The 20,277-nt window shown below is 51.9% G+C and overlaps 1 protein-coding gene across 1 annotated transcript in view; it reads left to right on the forward strand.

The window, feature by feature from the left end:
- LOC108636605 (serine/arginine repetitive matrix protein 3-like) overlaps positions 1-20,277 on the forward strand; it is a 145,033-nt gene that overhangs the window by 38,461 nt on the left and 86,295 nt on the right. The window contains exon 4 of the mRNA XM_018052788.1: positions 403-490. Coding sequence (XP_017908277.1) covers positions 403-490 — 88 coding nt within the window. The remainder of the gene's footprint in view (positions 1-402; positions 491-20,277) is intronic.

Here is a 20,277-nt window from a genome sequence, read left to right on the forward strand (position 1 = left end):
TGACCCCCAGCACTGCTGTGTGTAAATCTCGGGCACACGGCCTGTAGCCCAGAGCCTTCTGGGGGTGAGTGGCTTGCACCTGCCCAGAGGGCCATGTCCTGGCGTCTGAGCTCACCTCTGACTCATCCCCCTCTGCAGGAGGTCTCAGGACAGAGGCCAGAGACCTCAGGACTGACTCAAACTCCACACACCTGACCCTGTTCCTTAGTTTTTACTAAAGAACCGACTGCTGTCTCAAAATCACCACCCTCTTGAGGCCATACGGGAGGGCTGTGTGTCAGGGCTCAGGACGTTCCTGGGCACGACTGCACAGCCTGCACTGATCCCCAGAGAGCAGGCTGTGCGTGGGGAAGCCACCCAGGCTCGCTGCCACTAACCCGTCTCCTGTCCTCTCTCCCGCAGAGAAGCTCACGTGGGCGCCGAGGTGCACGCAGCTGCCGCCCGGGCGTCCGTCTGACCCGCGTGGACGTCTGCAGAGTCCGCGAGCGCGGTAGGTGAGCATGGCTGGGCTGTGCTTTCTGGGGCTGTCGGGAGTCTTAGCTGGAGACAAGCAGAACGTGGGATGCGGTGACGCCTGGTGTCCAGTCGGGCCGACTGAGCCAGGGCTCCTCGGTGTTCTTGCCATCTAGATGCCTCGGTTCACTCTCTTGCTTAGCCGATTAAATATGCACGTGTTTAATGGTCCATCGACTCTGACCGGTTCTGATATGTTTACACTGACGAGAATCCCGTGTGTGATCCGGGCATTCCAGGAACGAGCCCAGTGAAGCCAAGCAGACACTCACGGACAAGCGTGCTTAGGTTTCCACACGGCGGTTCTCGCACCTTCATCTTCCATTCCTGATGCTCACACGCGTGGTGTTTTATAGATTTGGGGCTGTTTCCACTCGGATTCCCTAATGAGGCCTCAGAGAAACTCCACAGACTAATCGGTGGGGTGCTGAGCGAGCCCGTGACCCAGGACCCACGGTCCTGACACCCCTGGTCTTGCAGGTGAGCGAGGGACTGGCTAGAGCTCGGGGGCAAAGGCGACGCTTTGTGAACTGTTCCTTTGCTAAGCTCCCCTTCACTGCTGACGTACATGAAAAGGCAGACTGAATACGTGTACACTCTCACATGTGAGGAGGCAGGGTGTTAATAAGATCGGTCGGCCCGCATCCTGTGTTGCTTTGTGTTGGGCCTCGGTGTAAACTCCTGACTTGTTGTTTTCAACCCTCACCACCCCCTTAAAAAGCAAAGACCATTACCCCCTTGTAACGTGAGGCTCCTGTACCCAGGGAGGTGGACCCCCCAGCCCGGGGTCACACAGATTTCAGAGAATCCACCCAGCCCTTCGGGCCTCAGTTTCCTTTTCCTGGGATGACATGTCCCAGGAGATCGTGTGTACCCCTTTCACAACTTGTCTTGAGATGTCACTTCATTGACCTTCAGCCTTATCAGTGGGGAGCATCCCCTTGACCAGAGGGCAAGGGAGACCCCTGCCCTGTCCATGACCTTGAAGCATACTCAAGGCTTCTCTTTTTCTTTTGACCGTGAGTGGCTGGGTTGGGAAATGTGACTCTTACAAATAAGACAGACTCAATCCCCATCAGGACTGTGAGGAATGAACCAATATTCTCTATTTACCAAATGATTTTTAATTGTTCAAACATCATACATGTTTCAAAGCGTTATCTCTACTCTCTCTGATGTTTCTAAGGCACTGTCTTCCAAACGTTGTCATCCCTACTAATACCGATCTGCCAGAGAAGGAGGTTTTTCAATTTTAGTTTTCTTCACCTAGTTAGTATACACTCATGTAGAAAAATTAAAATGTTAGAATGTGTTTGTATGTAAAATAAAATCACTGAAAATACCAGAATTCAGAAATAATTACATCAATATCTTGGTTTAAAACCTTTGCAATTGTTTTCTCTGCGTATGATTTTAAAGTAAGATGGCTCAAACCATAGATTTTGTTATTTACTCTTTTCTTGATGTAATCTTTCTTCTGTGTCTCAGCAAGTACATTTCCATAACACCGTGTTTCTTGATTAATAGTATTCCACTTCATTCCTGTGCTGAAATATATCTAATTGTCTATTGTAATTTTATCAGTTGACTTTTTAAAATTTTGCGAAACTTTTACAAACAAGTTTTATAGCCAATATTTTACCTAAAATCTTTACAGTGTTAATTATTTCCTTAACAGACATTCGTAATACAAAACCTGGTCGAGGGATGTGTGCACTTTAAGGCAGTTGAGGAGGACAGCGCCTCTGAAATCCCCTCCTTTTACGTCTTGCCTCGTGACTGCGTTCCTCTGCGGTCCTAAATCAGGGCTTGAATGGTGCTGGATGACGTTATGAAGTCACCTTTAAGAAAAAGTAATCTCGCAGTATGCGATTTAAGGTTTTGTCTCTATACGTGGTCTGAATTCCCAAGGTCTCCGTTCCAGATCCTACGTGTTCATTCTCCTCTGCCTTGATTGACTGCTCCTACGAAGGGCCCACCGCTGTAGGACGTAAGGGAGACCCTGCTGCCTGATGAATGGCCGGGCGGGGCCCCGGCTGAGGACTCCACGCGGCAGCAGCGGTGGGAAAGGGCCGCCTGCCAGGGCAGGAGGTGCACGAGACGTGGGTCTGATCCCGGGGTCGGGAAGACCCCCTGGAGGAGGAGGTGGCAGCCCACTCCAGCATTCTTGCCTGAAGAACCCCACGGACAGACGAGCCTGGCGGGCTACAGTCCATGGGGTCGCAGAGAGTCAGACACGACTGAGCGTGCACACACACGCTCTCATTCTTAGCCGGCGGACACGGTAACCGTGAGGAGTTGTTTCCCCTAAGCTGCTAGTATTGCTAAAGGCCCCCCTGAGCTTTTCCAGGCCCACATCATGAGAAAGAGCGGTGCCGCGCTCACTGTGCTCTTCTGCAGAGGGTGCGGAGTGGGCTCTTCTCAGCCCTTGGCGCCAGCCCTTGGAAGGCGCTTCCTTACTGCCCAGATGACCGTGTCCAGGACTGGACAGCCAAGTGCCCAGCAAGGTGCCACTCCGCTGTTGGAGGGTCTTAGTGGTCGCAGTATTATTCGTAACACGTTGAGGTGAAATTACCCTTTCATGTTTTGGACCTGTTGTTTCCAGTTTTACCTTCTGGAGAGATAAAGTTCAGGTCAGTCCAAAGATGCTGTTTAAGAATCTGCTATGGGCAGGAACTGCTCCAGCTACAAAGGACGAATTCCTATTTCATGGGATAGTATTTTGAATATTTGATGATAGTGACCGTATTTTCCTAAACAGGCTCGTGAAACAACTGTCTCTTTCCAAGGTGGTTGAGTGTTAACCGCACTAAACCTGCTAAGTGTCTGTAAGGCAGCAGCTCTTGGCCTGGTTTCCTGGCCACACTCCTGGGCTCCCTGGGGAGCTGAGGACAGCTGTGCACCCCCACCTTCATAAGGATTACCAAAGGTTTTGTTAAAAAGGAAACAAGAGTTGTTTCCCCTAAGCTGCTACTAAGTATGACGTGAGAACCCGGTGTGCTCTGCGCATCAAGCCCACCAGATAAGCCTGGGAGGACGCCCAAAACCCCAGGGCTCCGCCTGGCACCTGCCTCCTCCAGCAGGCCCCTCGGCCACCTAACCTGCAGGTGAAGGGCATTGTCACCTCTGCGGGGGCTCTGACCCACAAACATGAGGTGCCTTCCACGCTCAGGAAACTCCGCTGCTGCTCAGACTGGGGTCTGGTTTCTGGAAGATTCCTCTCACGCAGGCCAAGTGCCTGCCATGCTGGGGCGGGCACTTCCGACAGCTCTCTGAGGTAGGAAGGGCGACTGTCCCCGTTTCAAAGGGGAGGATGCAGAAGGCAGGTGCTGGAGGCCTCCAGCATCAGCTGGACGGGGCAGCGCCCGGGCTGAGGGTGCTGCAGGTGGGGCGGAGAGAGGTCCCCATCCCAAACCCTGACCCCCAAGGAGCGCCTTGACTGCCCGGGTGTCTAGAGATGAACACCCACACGCGGGGCGGCTTCTGTAAGCATAAATGCAGAAACCACAGAACGTCGAACCACAAGCACGTGAGCTGAGCTGCGGTGTAAATGGTCTCCAACCAGTGTTTCTTTTTTGTGTTAACATTTTTAAACTTTACTTATTTTTAACTGGAGAATGATTGCTTTACAGTATCGGGCTGGTTTCTGCCATACATGAGCATGAGTCAGCCGCAGGCATCCGAGTACCCCTCCCTCTGGAGCCTCCGTCCCACGCCGCCCCACCTCTCTAGGTCACCACCAAGCACTAGTGTGAGCTCCCTCCACCATCCAGCGAATCCCGCCAGCTGTCCACGCAGCATGCGGTAAAGTGTGCGCTTCCACGCCGCTTCCTCCGTCTGTGCCCCCGCCCATTCCCTCAAGATGTCCACGAGCCTGTACTCTCTGTCTGCGTTGCTATCACTGCCCTGTGAATAGGTTCACTGGTACCATCCTTCTAGATTCCATATGTATGTATGAATACGCAATACTTGTTTTCATCTTTCTGACTTGCTTCGGTCTGTGTAATAGGCTCTAGGTTCATCTACCTCGTCAGAACTGATCCAGGTATAATCTTTTACAGCAGATCAGTAATCCATTTGATGCGTGTACCATAACCTCTTTACTCGTCCATCGGTTGATGGGCATCTCGGCTGCTTCCGTGTCCTAAACCACTGCAGACAGCCCTGCGGTGAGCTCTGGGGTCCGTCAGTCGCTGCTTTCAAGGCTGTCTCCCTTACATTCCCAAATCTGATACCATGTAATATCATTATCCTATGCTTAGAATCCTCTTTATATGAAGAGAGACTTTGAAAATCCATACTTTGTATTTTGGTCCATGAGTATATATTAATCATTGTGAATATTTTATTACTTTTTAAGTTTTCTGGCTAACAATATTATCTTTTCACTTTTTCCCTCTTCTAATGGACATGAGTTTGAGCAAGCTCTGGGAGAGCTGGTGGTGGACAGGGAAGCCTGGTGTGCTGCAGTCCATGGGGTCGCAGAGAGTCAGACATGACTGAGCGACTGAACTGGACACTTATTTTTTACTACTATATTTTACCCCTTTCAAATTCCACATAGTTTTCCCACATTAAAGCTTTCGTGTCGTCTACATCTTGTCCATCCTTGACTCTCTGCTGTGTGCTGGACTCTGACTCTTTAGTAAGTAAATCGTGGAAGTGCAGCCTTGTTACAGCTGTTTCTGAATATAAGCGAAGGGGAAGCTGTGCTCAGTGTCCACTTGTTTGATAATATGAACTAGAAATTCTCATAAGCACAGATAAGCGAGAGAGAGAGGCAATGAAGGCTTTCTCTCAGCTCAAAACTAAGCAGTCAACAAACGTGGAGGGTAACTGCACCCACGGGGAAGCAGCCCAGCCCGGAGCCCGGTGCGGGGGTAGAGGCTGAAGGACAGCTTGTCTCCTCTGCTGTCCCCTCCTGCTCCCCGTCCTCCCATCCTCCCCTCTGTCCTCCCATCCTCCCCTCCGTCCTCCCCTCCTACTCTCCGTCCTCCCCTCCTCCCCTCCTGCTCTCCATCCTCCCCTCCCCTCCGTCCTCCCCTCTTGCTCTCCATCCTCCTCCTGCCCTCCATCCTCCTCCTGCTCTCCGTCCTCCCCTCTTGCTCTCCGTCCTCCCCTCCTGCTCTCCGTCCTCCTTCTGCCCTCCGTCCTTCCCCCTCCTGCTCTCCGTCCTCCCCTCCTACTCTCCGTCCTCCCCTCCTCCCCTCCTGCTCTCCATCCTCCCCTCCGTCCTCCCCTCTTGCTCTCCATCCTCCCCCTCCTGCTCTCCATCCTCCCCTCCGTCCTCCCCTCCTGCTCTCCATCCTCCCCCTCCTGCTCTCCATCCTCCTCCTGCTCTCCGTCCTCCCCTCCTGCTCTCCGTCCTCCCCTCCTGCTCTTCGTCCTCCCCTCTTGCTGTCCGTCCTTCCCCCTCCTGCTCTCCGTCCTCCCCTCTTCTCTCCGTCCTCCCCTCCATCCTCCCCTCTGACTCCGTCCTCTGTGACTCTTGCCACTGACATGCAGTTTTTGAAGCCTAAAGAAGCCATCTGCCAGGTGAATCCCCCATTGTGAGCCTCTCTGGGGAAGGCAATGGCACCCCACTCCAGTACTCTTGCCTGGAAAACCCCATGGACGGAGGAGCCTGGAAGGCTGCAGTCCATGGTGTCGTTGAGTGAGACACGACTGAGTGACTTAACTTTCACTTTTCACTTTCATGCATTGGAGAAGGAAATGGCAACCCACTCCAGTGTTCTTGCCTGGAGAATCCCAGGGACGGGGGAGCCTGGTGGGCTGCCATCTCTGGGGTCACACAGAGTCGGACATGACTGAAGCGACTTAGCAGCAGCAGCAGCAGCTGGTCATTTCACGTTTCTTTGAATCTGGGCGGTGGAGACCCTGCAGGCCCCCCTGGGTCCCTGGTCTGGGCACAGGAGACAGAACTCCCTCTGTTCTGTGGTTTGGTGTGTTGCAAGAGTTAATGGTCTTGACTTTTCCTGTATTTCAGGGTTACTTTTGAGAGGGACTATAATCTCAAGTGTGAAGGAAAATAATTCCTGGTATATATTTAAAAAGCACACCTTATCATCACGAGGCAGAAGGAGAGAGAGATGGATAAAGAGGAGGAAACAGAGAAGGAAGGGAGGGGGAGGACGGAGAGCAGGAGGGGGGGAGGACGGAGAGCAGGAGGGAGGACGGAGGGGAGGACGGAGAGCAGGGGGGAGGATGGAGAGCAGGGGGGAGGACGGAGGGGAGGATGCAGAGCAGGGTGTCCCCAAGCCATGTGCTCGAGTGACACCCGAGTCACAGTGACTGAGAGTGAGGAGGAGAGGACTCAGAGGGGCCTGAGGGAGCTGCCCCCTGGTGAGTGGCCAGCACCGCTGGGAGCCCCCAAAGCTGGGCGAGGAGGAACCACGCAGGACGAGAGTGGGCCAAGCGATCAGAGGCAATGAGGCCAGGATGCGGGTAGGGGGCACACCCGAGGCGTCGGGCAGGCTCTGAGTGGGGTGTCCTGCCTTCTCCGTTGCCTGCCCTCTGCATCCAGGCGGCAGCACTCTGAGCCTCACGCTTTCTCCGCCTTATATGTGTCCCTATACATGAAACACAGATACTAAGATGCAGCCAGAAGAAAAACACATTTCATCCTATTAAAGACTGTGACCTCATACATTAACATTTAAAATCTGAGCTATCTAAGCTATTTAAAACATCAGCTCTACAGTGTTAAGGAATTACTGGAAATCTCCCCGAGCTTGCTCAAACTCATATCCATTGAGTTGCTGATGCCATCCAACCATCTCATCCTCTGTCGTCCCCTTCTCCTCCTGCCCTCAATCTTTCCCAGTATCAGGGTCTTTTCTAATGAGTCAGCTCTTCACATCAGGCGGCCAAAATATTGGGGCTTCAGCTTCAGCATCAATCCTTCCAATGAATATCCAGAGTTGATTTCCTTTAGGACTGACTGGTTGGATCTCCTTGCAGTCCAAGGGACTCTCAAGAGTCTTCTCCAACCCACAGTTCAAAAGGGTCAAATCTTCAGCGCTCAGCTTTCTTTATAGTCCAACCCTCACATCCATTCATGACTCCTGGAAAAACCACAGCTTTGACTAGACAGACCTTTGTCAGCAAGGTGACATCTGTGCTTTTGAATATACCATCTAGGTTTGTCGTACTTTTCCTTCTAAGGAGCAAGCCTGTTTCAATTTCATGGCTGCCATCACCGTCTACAGTGATTTTGGAGCCAAGAAAAGAAAGTCAGTCACTGTTTCCACTTTATCTATTTGTTGTGAAGTGATGGGACTGGATGCCATGGTCTTAGTTTTCTGAATGTTGAGTTCTAACCCAGCTTTTTCACTCTGGTCTTTCACTTTCATCAAGAGGCTCTTTGTTTCCTTTTTTGCTTTCTGCCATCAGAGTGGTATTATCTGCATATCTGAGGTCATTGATATTTCTCCCAGCAATCTTGATTTCAGCTTGTGATTCATCCAGCCTGGCACTTTTTGTGATGTACTCTGCATATGAATTAAATAAGCAGGGTGACAATATACAGTCCTGATGTACTCCTTTCCCAGTTTTGAACCTGTCCATCGTTCCATGTCTGGTTCTAACTGTTACTTCTTGGCGTGTGTACAGATTTCTCAGGAGACAGGTAAGGTGGTCTGGTATTCCCATCTCTTTAAGAATTTTCCACAGTTTGTTGTGACCTACACAGTCAAGGACTTTAGCGTAGTCAATGAAGCAGAAGTAGATTTTTTTTTTAAACTCTCTTGCTTATTCTATGTTCCAGCTTGTACATCTGGAATTTCTCAGTTCATATACTGTTGAAGCCTGGCTTGAAGGATTTTGAACATTACCTACTTGCATCTGAAATGAGTGCAACTGTATGAGAGTTTAAACATTCTTTGGCATTGCCTTTGTTTGAGATTGGAAAGAATACTGACCTTTTCCAGTCCAGTGGCCACTGCTGAGGTTTCCAAATTTGCTGCTGTATTGAGTTCAGCACTTCAACAGCATCATCTTTGAAGGTTTGAAATAGCTCCACCAAAGTTCCATCATCTCCTCTAGCTTTGTTTGTAGTGATGCTTCCTAAGGCCCCGGTGACTTTGCACTCCAGCATGTCCAGCTCTAGGTGAGTGATCACACCATCATGGCTGTCCAGGTCATTAAGACTTTTTTGTCCAGTTCTTCTGTGTGTTCTTGCCATCTCTTCTTACTACCTTCGGCCTCTGTTATGTCCTTGCCATTTCTGTCCTTCATTGAGCCCCTCTTGGCACGAAATGTTCCCTTGGTATCTCTAATTTTCTTGAAGAGATCTCATCTTTCCCACCCTATCATTTTCCTCTATTTGTTTGCACTGATTGCTGAGGAAGGCTTTCTTGTATTTCTTTGCTACCCTCTGGAACCCTGCATTCAGTTGGGTGTATCTTTCCCTTTCTCCTTTGCCTTTCACTTCACTTCTTTTCTCAGCTGTTTGTAAGAAGAGCATGAATACTATCATGGCTGTGCTTTAAAATAAATTTCTTCTATTTTAGAGGTGCATATTGAAGCATTTCTAGGCAAAACTGGATGATTTCTGGAATTACTTTGCAAATAATATAGACTGATTATCAGATGGCTGTATGGATGGAATGTCATCAGCCAAATGACATTCTCATAACTGACTGATGGGGACGTGGGCTTATTATACTCTTCGGCATACTTTTGTATTGGTGTAACATTTTCCATATTAGAATGTTTCAGTGAACAGAAAGTGGAGCGGCATCGTGTGTCACGCACCAGCTTGTAGGGAATAAGCCCAACGTCCGACTTTTGGAAGCTGGGGCTAGAAGTTCTTTCTGCGCCTCAGTTTGGTTGGTTTTAGCCTGTGGGTGTTAATAATGCGGCCCTTCCCAGGGTCACCGTGGAGATGGCGCGAGCTGTGGTGTGTAGCACGTTGCCCGTGTGCTATATGTAAACCCTCCACGGGGGCCTCAGACACAGCGGAGCCCTCCACAGGCTGTGGACCCTACCGCTGAGGCTCACCCAGGCACCACCTCTGTGTTCATTTTCCACCGAGAACTTCTTACATTGGTGATTGCTGTGTGGAAAAAGCCCTTCACTTTGAAAGCATTTTAGAATCAATGGTTATCTTTTCTCTTTTAAAATCAAAACTTGAATCGATTTAGTAATTAGTGACTTCTGTGACTTGTAACAGTGAATCTATTTTGAAAAGTATTTCAAGAAATGATATAAAAATGGGTTTAAAACTTGCTGGGAATATATTAACATAATTTTTTTTTCCTTCAGAGCAGGAGAGCTTAGATTAGTAGATTAGATTTAATTGCTTTTCATTTCTTTCTTTTTATTTGGTGCAAAGCATAAATAACTGCATTTTTTTCTCTAAATACAGCTGTTGAAGGGCCACTCACGTTCTGTCCTTCCCTAACACCTGAGCTGCAGCCTCTGCAGTTGCGTGATCAATCGTACACGGCTCTTTTCTACAGTATTTAAATCCTGACCCAGAGCTGTGCCACAAACGAGCTGGGGATTTGGACAGTTGCCTTTTCCACAGAACCCGCGTTCACTGACACGGGTGGGAGGTGGGAGGGCTGTGGGATCGGGCGCTGCGTCACCCACATCCCTTCCCTGTGTGCCGTCTGCTCTTCCCTTCCCTGCGCCTTGGAACTAACACCACCACCCGGGAAACTGGTTTTCATTTCATTGGTGAGAGATGGCAAAAGTGGTTTCCACAAGGTTGTCCTGCTTTGTACCCTCACTGTGCCTGGCAAGGAGGGAGGGAAAGAGGAGAGCAGACCGAGCTTTGGGGACAGCAGGTCAGGATTTAGCAGGTGAGCAGGAGCAGTGAGCGCTCGGTGCCACATGCGAGAGCCAGGTCAGCTCCGGGGAGGGTGCGTGCATTCTGACGGCAGAGCTGGGAGGGCGTCCTGGGCATCTGGCACCGAGAAAGGAAGCAGGCGTGAAAAGAGAGAGAAGTTGTGGGACACACACAGCATCCACTGTGCGCATCTGGAGAGAGGGCGAGGCTCCGCTTAGACCCGTTGGTCTAAAATAAATAAATGCTGAACAGTGCCTCTCACACCCGCTGTGTGGGCCGCCCGCTCTCAGGTTCACTGCGCAAGCAGACCCCAGCGTCCGGAGCTCGGAGGGCAGGACCCTGTGCGGAGGACCAGTGGGAGTGGGCGACGGTGAACAGCACGCAGATGCTGGTGCCTCCTCAGTCCCCTTCTGTCCTCCCATCGCTCACCCTCATATTTGTGAAGTCACCTCCATGTGCAGTTGCCAAGGGATTTTTCAAATGAACTAACACATTTGTGAAACTCAGGAGGCCTGCTTGACGCAGACCCTAAGTAGACTGGTGCCGGATGGGCAGGTTGCCCAGCCTGCATGTTCATGCAGCTGGACAGGCAGGTCTGGGCTCTGGCTCGAGGGCCACGTGGGAAGGTGCCCCAGTTTTGCAGGTGGGCACCCTGCTTCAGGACCCAGCTCTGTGTGTTAAATGGTCACACCTTCCTGGCTTCAATCACAGACACCCCTCCTGGAATGAAAAAGCTCATTCTCTTAAAAGGAAGCTGGAAGCAGGTGTGTCCGTGTAAGCTCTGGAGCACCTCCTGCGTGGGGGTCACTGCTGCGTCCACGCTCTCACAGCCCACAAACAACAAACGGCAGCTGGTCACTGGGCCCATGGCAGTGGGGAACGAGAGGTCAGCAAGGAGGGGCAGGAGAAGCCTCGTCTGAGAAGGTGCTGGAGGCTCTTCCCAGGCAGAGGGTCTTTCCTTCTCCAATGCATGACAGTGAAAAGTGAAAGTGAAGTAGCTCAGTCGTGTCCGACTCTTAGCGACCCCATGGACTGCAGCCCACCAGGCTCCTCCATCCATGGGATTTTCACGGCAAGAGTGCTGGAGGAGGGTGCCATTGCCTTCTCTGAAAGGCAGCCAGAGAGCTCCTTCCCGGGAAGCAGGAGGGAGGAAGCCTGAGGTGTGGGGAGCACGCCGAGTCCTCGCGGGATCCGCTGATTTGAGGGTCCCAGGACTGCCCCCACTGTGCTGTGGGAATTGATCTTATGGGTAACAGAGAAGGAGAGCGCGTGTGAGTGGGGATCATGCCAGTACAGCTGAAACCAGAGCAGAGGGTGCCCAGCCACCCCGACTGTGTGGCCACGTAGAGACCCGGAAGAGGAGCACCTCTGTTTCCATGACGACGCCAGCCTGGTGCAGGAAGTGCACTGGCCCAGTGTCCCAGCCATGGGCCCGGACCTGGCCTCAATGAAGCCACCCCCCGGCAGGCTGGCCGCTCTCCAGCACCACAGCTGGACCCAGAGCAACACCCCTGGCTGGGGTCTGGTGCTCAGAGCATTGCGCAGACAGGACACAGCGCCCGTGGCCAGAGGGAGCACGCAGGGCAGAGCAGAGAAGTGGGTGGAGCCGAGAGGAGCGAACTTCATGGGACGCCTGTGCCACGGGGCTCTGGGTGGTCTCAACTAGATGGTGCTCCAGAACACGCAAGTCACGTACACACCCCACTGCATCTCGCACACACACGTGCAGACACACATGCACATGTGTGCACACACATACATGCACAGGCACACATGCACACGTGTGTGCACACGCACACACAGGCACACACACTGCTTTACGTCCTCTCCACATTCCCTTTCCCAACGGCCCCAGGTACTCAGGCCTCCCAGCGTCCACTCCTGGAGACGCCACCTCCAGTGCCCCCCACCCTGGCCCCACCCTGGCCTCTCGCAGTCATTTCTCACATCCCTGGGACAGTACTGACCTTGCTTCAGTGGACTCGCAGGATGACCTGCTTCCCTGTCCTGGCCACCTCGTAGCCCCGGGCAGGACGGTGGCCCCCAGATGGAGCCGGCCCAGCAGGGGCCCTGCCTGAGTCTGCCCACGACTCACGCTGGCTGCCTTTCATAAGGACGCATCCATGATCTCTTCTGGCCTCACGGCGATGTGCTCCGTGGGCTTTGTGAGACTCTGTTAGGAGACTTTTGAGAATACGCACGCAGTGACGTCACTAAAGATGTCCTGTGCTGCTGCTGCTGCTGCTGAGTCGCTCAGTCGTGTCCGACCCTCAGTGACCCCATGGACTGCAGCCCACCAGCCTCCTCCATCCATGGGATTGTCCAGGCAAGAGAGCTAGAGTGGGGTGCCATTGCCTTCTCCGAAAGAGGTCCTGTACCCAGCACTAATAGTTCAGTTCAGCTCAGCCACTCATTCGTGGATGTGACCCCATGAACCACAGCACGCCAGGCCTCCCTGTCCATCACCAACTCTCGGAGTTTACTCAAACTCATGTCCATCGAGTCGGTGATGCCATCCAACCATCTCATCCTCTGTCGTCCGCTTCTCCTCCCGCCTTCAATCTTTCCCAGCATCAGGGTCTTTTCCAGTGAGTCAGTTCTTCGCATCAGGTGGCCAAAGTATTGGAGTACTAATATTTACTGTCTATTTAAAAACATTTTAATCACAGACACCGTCTTTCTCAGACTACTCCCTTTTGTCTCAGAAATTAGTTTAGAAAATAATCAAGCCCACACCTCCTGGAACATAGAGACTCACAATTGGGATTACTGCCATTAGAAGCTATGCGGGTTCATATCGTAACAGTGACAAAGAGCATCCTTTTTCCCAATTCCCCTTGATTTTTTGGGGAAAACTTTTAATTTACATCGTGATTAAACGATGGCATCTGAGTTTGCCTTCCTGCCTCCTCTCCTTCCGTGTGCCTTGTATGAACATATGACGTGAGTGCGGGGAGACTGTTCTCCACACTCATCTCACAATTATCTGGTTAGTGTTCCCAGAGATCTTTATATCATAATTTTAATTTAATGAAAGTGGTAAAAGGTTTAAAATTCCCCAAAGAGCATGGATGTGAGTTTTCATCCGCAGCAGTGTTTTCCGGGTGGATGCGGGCCACGCTCTCACGTAACCCCGCCTGCTGACGTGCGCAGAGCGGTGACAGCATCGCCTGGGTCTGCTTCCGGTAACCCCGTCCCCGCCTTAGAACTGGTTCAGGCTTGAAGCCGAGCAGAGCGCACGCTGGGCGCTCCCGGGCCGCAGCCACGTGCCGCCTGGCTGGCTGTGCCTGGGCCGGTCCATACCTGCAGCTTCCTGTGAGTCCTGGGCCTCGGCCTCCTCCTCCAGCGGAGCGAGGTCTGGCTGCAGCGCCGGAAATGGGGCTGTTTTCTGGGAAATGGAAAGCTTTCCAGGTGGAAAACCTAGTCTTGCTGGGAAGAGCTACAGAATAGTGTCGCCGCACAGTCTGCAGGGACGCCATGGGCCGGAAGGGCCTCTGAGACTCCGTTCCCTGCGTTGCCGTCTGCTGTCTGCAAGTGCTGTGTTCACGTGTTCTTCAGTCCTGGCGTGAAGTCTCTCTTCTCATTGATTTTTTCCTTTCGCTTACTATTTGGCTCTTTCTTAATGACTGCTGTTTACTAAAATCAGAGGTACAGCTTGAGAGTTGAGAATTAAGCTGTATTTGGGGCAGAAGGAGGGCTGCAGCCTGGAAGGCAGCACCTCAGATACCTCTCAAGAGACTGATCCAAAGCAGCAGTGGGCGAAGGCTAATATAGACGGTTTTGGTGAAGGGGGAGTTCAGCACCACGTGAACCATGAAACGCTCCTTTTACAAAAGGCTTTTTGTGAGTCATGAGGATCTGATGTCACCATGAAGGGATTTCGTGCTTCTCTAGATGTGAGGAGATACAAGGACTGAGATCATAAAATCTGTCCCTAAGAACATCCAACTGTCTGAAGACCCATCCCACCAGATTCCCTGGAGCAGAGTGCCTCACTCCACCCTGAACCCGCTCGGGGGTTACTGAAGGTCAGCAGCTATGGCAGCACAGGGCTCCGTCTCCGCAGAGGCAGGCGGCAAGGCCTTGCTCTTCAGTCTTCCGCGGCGCTCTTGGTAAGTGCCAGCTTGTGGTCGACACTGTGTATCATCGATTTTATATTATTCTTTTTTTTTCCTCAGAAAACTAGTGATCACATTAACTCCAAGGATAGAGTGACAAAGCGAAACCCTTGCCTTTAAGGGGAGAGCGTCTTACTGCGCGTGCTTGGCCGTACGCAGCCAGGCGGAAGGGCTTTCCTGGTGGTTCAGTGGTCAGGAACCCACCTGCCAATGAAAGAGATGCGGGTTTGATCCCCTGGAGAAGGAAACGGCCACCCGCCCTAGCATTCTTGCCTGGAAAATACTGTGGACAGAGGAGCTTGGAGGGCTGTGGTCCATGGGTCACTAAAGAGTCGGGCAACATTTAGCAACTGAACAACAGCAAGGCGGATATAGATGTTAGAAGGGAGGCAGGAAGCGGGGAGAGGCAGAGCTGGGGCTGGAGGAGGCGAGGCGACCCTGTATGTGCAGCCTTTGGAAGGGCCTAAGAGGAGACTCCGGGCAGTATCAGGGAGCAGCCCAGCAGGGGGAGGGTGGTGCAAAGGCCCTGAGGCAGGCCCACACTGAGGCACTTAGAGACACTGTCAACAGGCCCCTGGGGCTTCAGAAGACTGCAAGACGGAGGAGGTTGGAGAGAGAGCAGGGCAGGAATCAGATTTCAGATGGCTCGGGGTGTGTGTAACACTGGTGAGAGCTCTGGCTCTTACCTCGAGTGTGGCGGGAACCACTGGCATGCTGGGCAGAGAGGTGATGCACCCGGCCCGGCATTTTACGAGGCTTCTGGGGCTGTGGGGGAGAAGGACTGTGGACGTGGAGGGAGGGAGCACGGGGGGCCTGGCTGGAAGCCCTGGGGGTGAAGAGCCCACGGGGGGACCGACGAGATGCTGGTGGAGATCGGGAGGCGTCAGGCCGCCACTGGGACAGGAAGGGGCTTTCGCTGGCCGCTGGGCTCGCTGCAGGTCCAGCAGGTGCGTGGACAGGCCATCCTGTGTCCAGCAGAGACACATCCTAAACCCCACCTCCCAAGACCATCTGTGGCCTGGAGTGTGGCTGGGCCAGGGAGCCTCTCAAGTATTCGAGTTCTCAAGTCCTGTCATTTCTAACGTGTGCCAGCCTTGTGCTATGAACGCAAGAGTCCACCTTTATCGCCCGGAGCACACAAGAGAAGAGTGGCCTCCCCAGGTGGTGACCTCGGGGGGGCCTTCTCAGCCTGTGTTGGTGACGGACATTTGACATTTAAGGATTCTTCAAAGATCTGATTCAGAAATCTACACTCTGGGTACTGTGTTCACCTGTGACCTGATCGTGACCTCAGAAACAAAGCAAACAGAACAAGATTACCGGCTCACCTCTTCTTACAGGCAGAGGCCTCAGTGTCAGGATGGCAGGAACCCTTACATACACACACACGCACACACACACATGCACACACAATGCATGCACATGCATGCAGGCACACACACGCACACACAATGCATGCACACATGCACACACACACAATGCACGCACACACACAGGCACACACGCACACACACGCACACACACGCACACAGGCACATGCACATACATGCACACACAGGCACACACGTGCACACAAGCACACACAGGCACATGTGCACACAGGCTCACACACATGCACACACATGGGCACACACGTGCACACACAATGCACAACCAACCAGGCACACACACAGTGCACACGCAGTCTGCGCACAGGCGCGCACACACGTGCACACACAGGCGGGCATGAGGGCCCTGAGTGGTGCCCTCCCAGCCCCCCGGAGTGACTGCCCTTCTCCTCCGTTCTCCTGGGGAGCAGGAACAGAAGCCAAAGCCTCAGCATCCTTGGTCGGGAATCTGTATCTGACATAATGAATCCAACCGGATGACCAAGAAGGCCAGAAATGTGAAGTATGTTCACTTCAGCTCATGTTAAGGGAGTGAAGGTCTGTATTAAGGGGACCCTGGGGTGCTATGTCACGTGCTCCTTGCTGTCTCCTCCATCCTGAGCTGGCCTGGCAGGCGAGAGGCCCGGAGTCCTGGCCAAGCTCAGGCGGGGCTTTGGGCCATGGGAGGTCATGCTCTATTTTCTTTATTAATTGATTTTTCAGTTTTATGTGCTCTTTGTGAACCCAGAACTTCCAGATGTACAAGCTGGGTTTAGAAAAGTCAGAGGAATCAGAGATCAAATTGCCAACATCCGTTGGATCATAGTAAAAGCTAGAGAATTCCAGAAAAAAAAATCTGTTTCATTGACTATACTAAAGCCTTTGATTGTGTGGATCACAACAAACTATTAGAAAATTTGTAAGCTGTGGGAATACCAAACCACCTGCCTACTAAGAAACCTGTATGCAGGTCGAGAAGCAAGTTAGAACTGGACGTGGAACAACAGATGGCTTCAAAATTGGGAAAGGAGGATGTCTAGGCTGCATATTGTCACCCTGCTTATTTAACTTCTATGCAATGTATATCATGCAAAATTCTGGGCAGGATGAAACACAAGCTGGAATCAAGATTACCTGGAGAAGTATCAATAACCTCAGATATGCAGATGACACCACTCCAATGGCAGAAAGCAAAGAGGAACTAAAAATGAAACAGGAGAGTGAAAAAGCTGGCCTAAAACACAACATTCAAAAACTAAGATCATGGTGTCCAGTCCCATCACTTCATGGGAAATAGATGGGGAAACAATGGAAACAGTGAGAGACTTTATTTTCTTGGGCTCCAAAATCACTGCAGATGCTAACTGCAGCCATGCAATTAAAAGGTGCGTGCTCCTTGGAAGAAAAGCTATGACCCACCTGCTGCTACTGCTAAGTCACTCAGTCGTGTCCGACTCTTCGCGACCCCATGGACAGCAGCCCACCAGGCTCCTTGGTCCATGTGATTTGCCAGGCAAGAGCACTGGAGTGGGTTGCCATTTCCTTCTCCAGTGCATGAAAGTGAAAAGTGAAAGTGAAGTCGCTCAGTTGTGTCGGACTCTTCGCGACCCCGTGGACTGCAGCCCACCAGGCTCCTCGGTCCATGGGATTTGCCAGGCAAGAGCACTGGAGTGGGTGCCATCGCCTTCTCCATGACCAACCTAGACAGCATATTAAAAGCAGAGATGAGGACCAAGGTCCTTCTAGTTGGTTTTTCAAGCAGTCACGTACGGATGTGAGACGTGAACCATAAAGAGAGCTGAGCGTCGAAGAATCGATGCTTTGAAACTGTTGTGTTGATGACTCTTGAGAGTCCCTTGGACTTCAAGGAGATCATACCAGTCCATCCTAAAGGAAATCAACCCTGGATATTCATTGGAAGGACTGAAGCTGAAGCTGAAGCTCTAATGCTTTGGTCCTAATGCGAAGAGCCAAGTCACTGGAAAAAAACCCCGAGGCTAGGAAAGATTGAAGGCAGGAGGAGAAGGGGACAACAGAGGATGAGATGGTTGGATGGCATCACCAATTCAATGGACATGAGTTTAAGCAAGCTCCAGGAGGTAGTGAGGGACAGGGAAGCCTGGTGTGCTGCAGTCCATGGGGTCACAGAGCTGGACACGACTGAGCGACCGAACAACCACACAGTGTAGTCTGCAACGCCCTTTGATCGATTTTCTTAGAGACTGCCTGCACACATGGAGAACCAGTTGGGGACACGCTTCTGATCTCTCCTCTGCTTGTCTGTTCCTTTTGGCCTCACCTCAAGTGTGCCAGATGTATGATTAAAGGACAGGCCTTCCCTTCCTACTTGTCCCATCCCTAAATCTGCCACACGGTGGGACTTGGGAGCACCTTTTCCTGGGAGTAAGTCGCTGTATGTGATACAGAACACGCGGCGCTCACAGCGGAAGTGCGGTGAAGCCGGCACGGGACGCTCACAGTGGCTGCCGTCTGTACACGCAGACTTCTCACCGGGGCACCTATCACTTCTAACATTGAGGTGACGGCCACAGGTACCTTTGCAGGCACTGGTGAGACCCTGAGTGCTGTGGGGGCAGCAGGAGATGGTTCTGGCTGAGAGACCCACAGAGGACGCGGTTCCTGCAAGTGTGGAGGGGTGGACGTCCAGGCAGAAGGCGCCGCAGGGGCAGAAGGTGGAGGCGGCCAGAAGCACAGGATTGTTCAGAGGGCTGCGGTGCCGGATGGAGGGGAAGCGGAAGGGGAAAGCGCGCCACGTGGCGAAGAGCTCCGAAGGCCGGCTACGCGGGGAGACCCCGCCATGGTGACTGGCTCCCAGGACGTCGCTGACCTGGGAAAGGACAGGGCTCGGCTTTGAACGCGGAGGTTGGTTGGGATCTCTGTGCAGCCTGCAAGGTAGAAACAGAGGAATCCAAGTGAGAAAGGAGAGTGAGGAAACGAAAAACCAACTGTCAACAGCGAGGAGCCCGCGCCTGCCTGGGGCAAAGCCTCACCCCGTGGTCTCACTGAGCTCTCCCAGCTTCTGCTAAGAGATGGGGCAGCCCTCAGCCCAGGCCAGGGCCACGCACAAAGCACCAGAGCCCGTCTAGAAGAGCCCGTGGCCACTGGGCACCGATGCGACATTCACATGCGCAGTGTTTTCCCAGAAGCTCTTTTCTGCTGCATTTTACGGAGTAATTGAATTGGATTTTTAATGATCTCATGCTGCACCTCCGATGTTTTGGGAAGCACCGAGCGATGTTCCGCGTGAGATCACGGTGGTGGCTCAGCAGAGCTGAGACGTCACGAAGCCCTAAAGCTGGGTCCTTACTGATAGCAGACAACACAGTCGGGCCTTGCCATCTCTTTGCTAAGATTTCAGCTCGCTCTGTAGCCATCCCACTGTTCTGTGTGAACTGAGAAGGAGCTGAAGGGTCCTTCCCATTTGCCTTGCGGACGGATTGTTTTCCCCCCCGCCCCCCGCCACCCGGCTGCCCTACAGATTTATCTTCATAATTATATTTTACATGGGCTAGTAATTAAATCAGTATGAATTCCCTGAACGTATCATGGCTGATTTCGAGGCAGAGGTGATGTGAACACGTGAAGGGAAGCCTTAGTCCAGGATGGAGAGCTGCAGGGTGTCCGCCAGGCCGAACACTGGTCAGGAGGGAGGATGGTGGTATTTTGGAAAAAGAGGATTTTTTGGAAGGGTTTCTGTTATGATTTCCCAGGACCGTGGGTGCGTGCTTAGGCACTCACACTGTCCATCTCTTTGGACCATCCCCACCAGGATCTTCTGTCCCTAGGATTTTTCAGACAGGAATATGAGAGGGAGCTGCCATTTCCTCCTCCAGGGGATTTTCTCAACCCGGGGATCAAACGCGCATGTCCTGTGTCTCCTGCCCTGCAGATGGATTCTTTGCCCACTGAGCCACGGGGGAGCCCAGCTTGATCACCACTGGTTCCCATTCACCAACCTAGTATTCACCATCATGCTTCCCAAACGTAAAAAAAAAAAAGGTTAGTGTTAGTGTTAAAAGAGTGATTTTTGTTATACCTCTGGCTGTTTCTCAAGTTAAAAAAAAAAAAAAAAGACTTGTGGGCTGTGTCGTTCAGTTGCTATGGCTTGGTCTAAATGTGGAAAGCTGGGCCTTAAATGATAAATTTTGTGTTTCAACCAGAAATTTCCCCATTTTTTCTGCTCCTTCTCTTTTCTGCTCCTTCTTCTATGTGGGTAGCTGGTCGCCTTTTGTGCAAATTAACTAAACACTAGCTCCACCCACCTCACTGGTTCTTTATGCAAAATGTGTGGAAATTAAGTTTTTGCGTTTCAAAGGGGGATTATATTTTCCATACTTTCATCACTACCTTTCATTCCCAGTGAACAATGACAGAGAAGCTGATCATTTGCAGTTCAGAAAATAAAGTATTTCCATCCAAAGTAGGCATCTACAGGAATGAAATATATCCGGGCTTTGGGGAAATT

This window comes from Capra hircus, chromosome 8, assembly GCF_001704415.2.
Source record: "Capra hircus breed San Clemente chromosome 8, ASM170441v1, whole genome shotgun sequence".
Classification (NCBI taxonomy): domain Eukaryota; kingdom Metazoa; phylum Chordata; class Mammalia; order Artiodactyla; family Bovidae; genus Capra; species Capra hircus.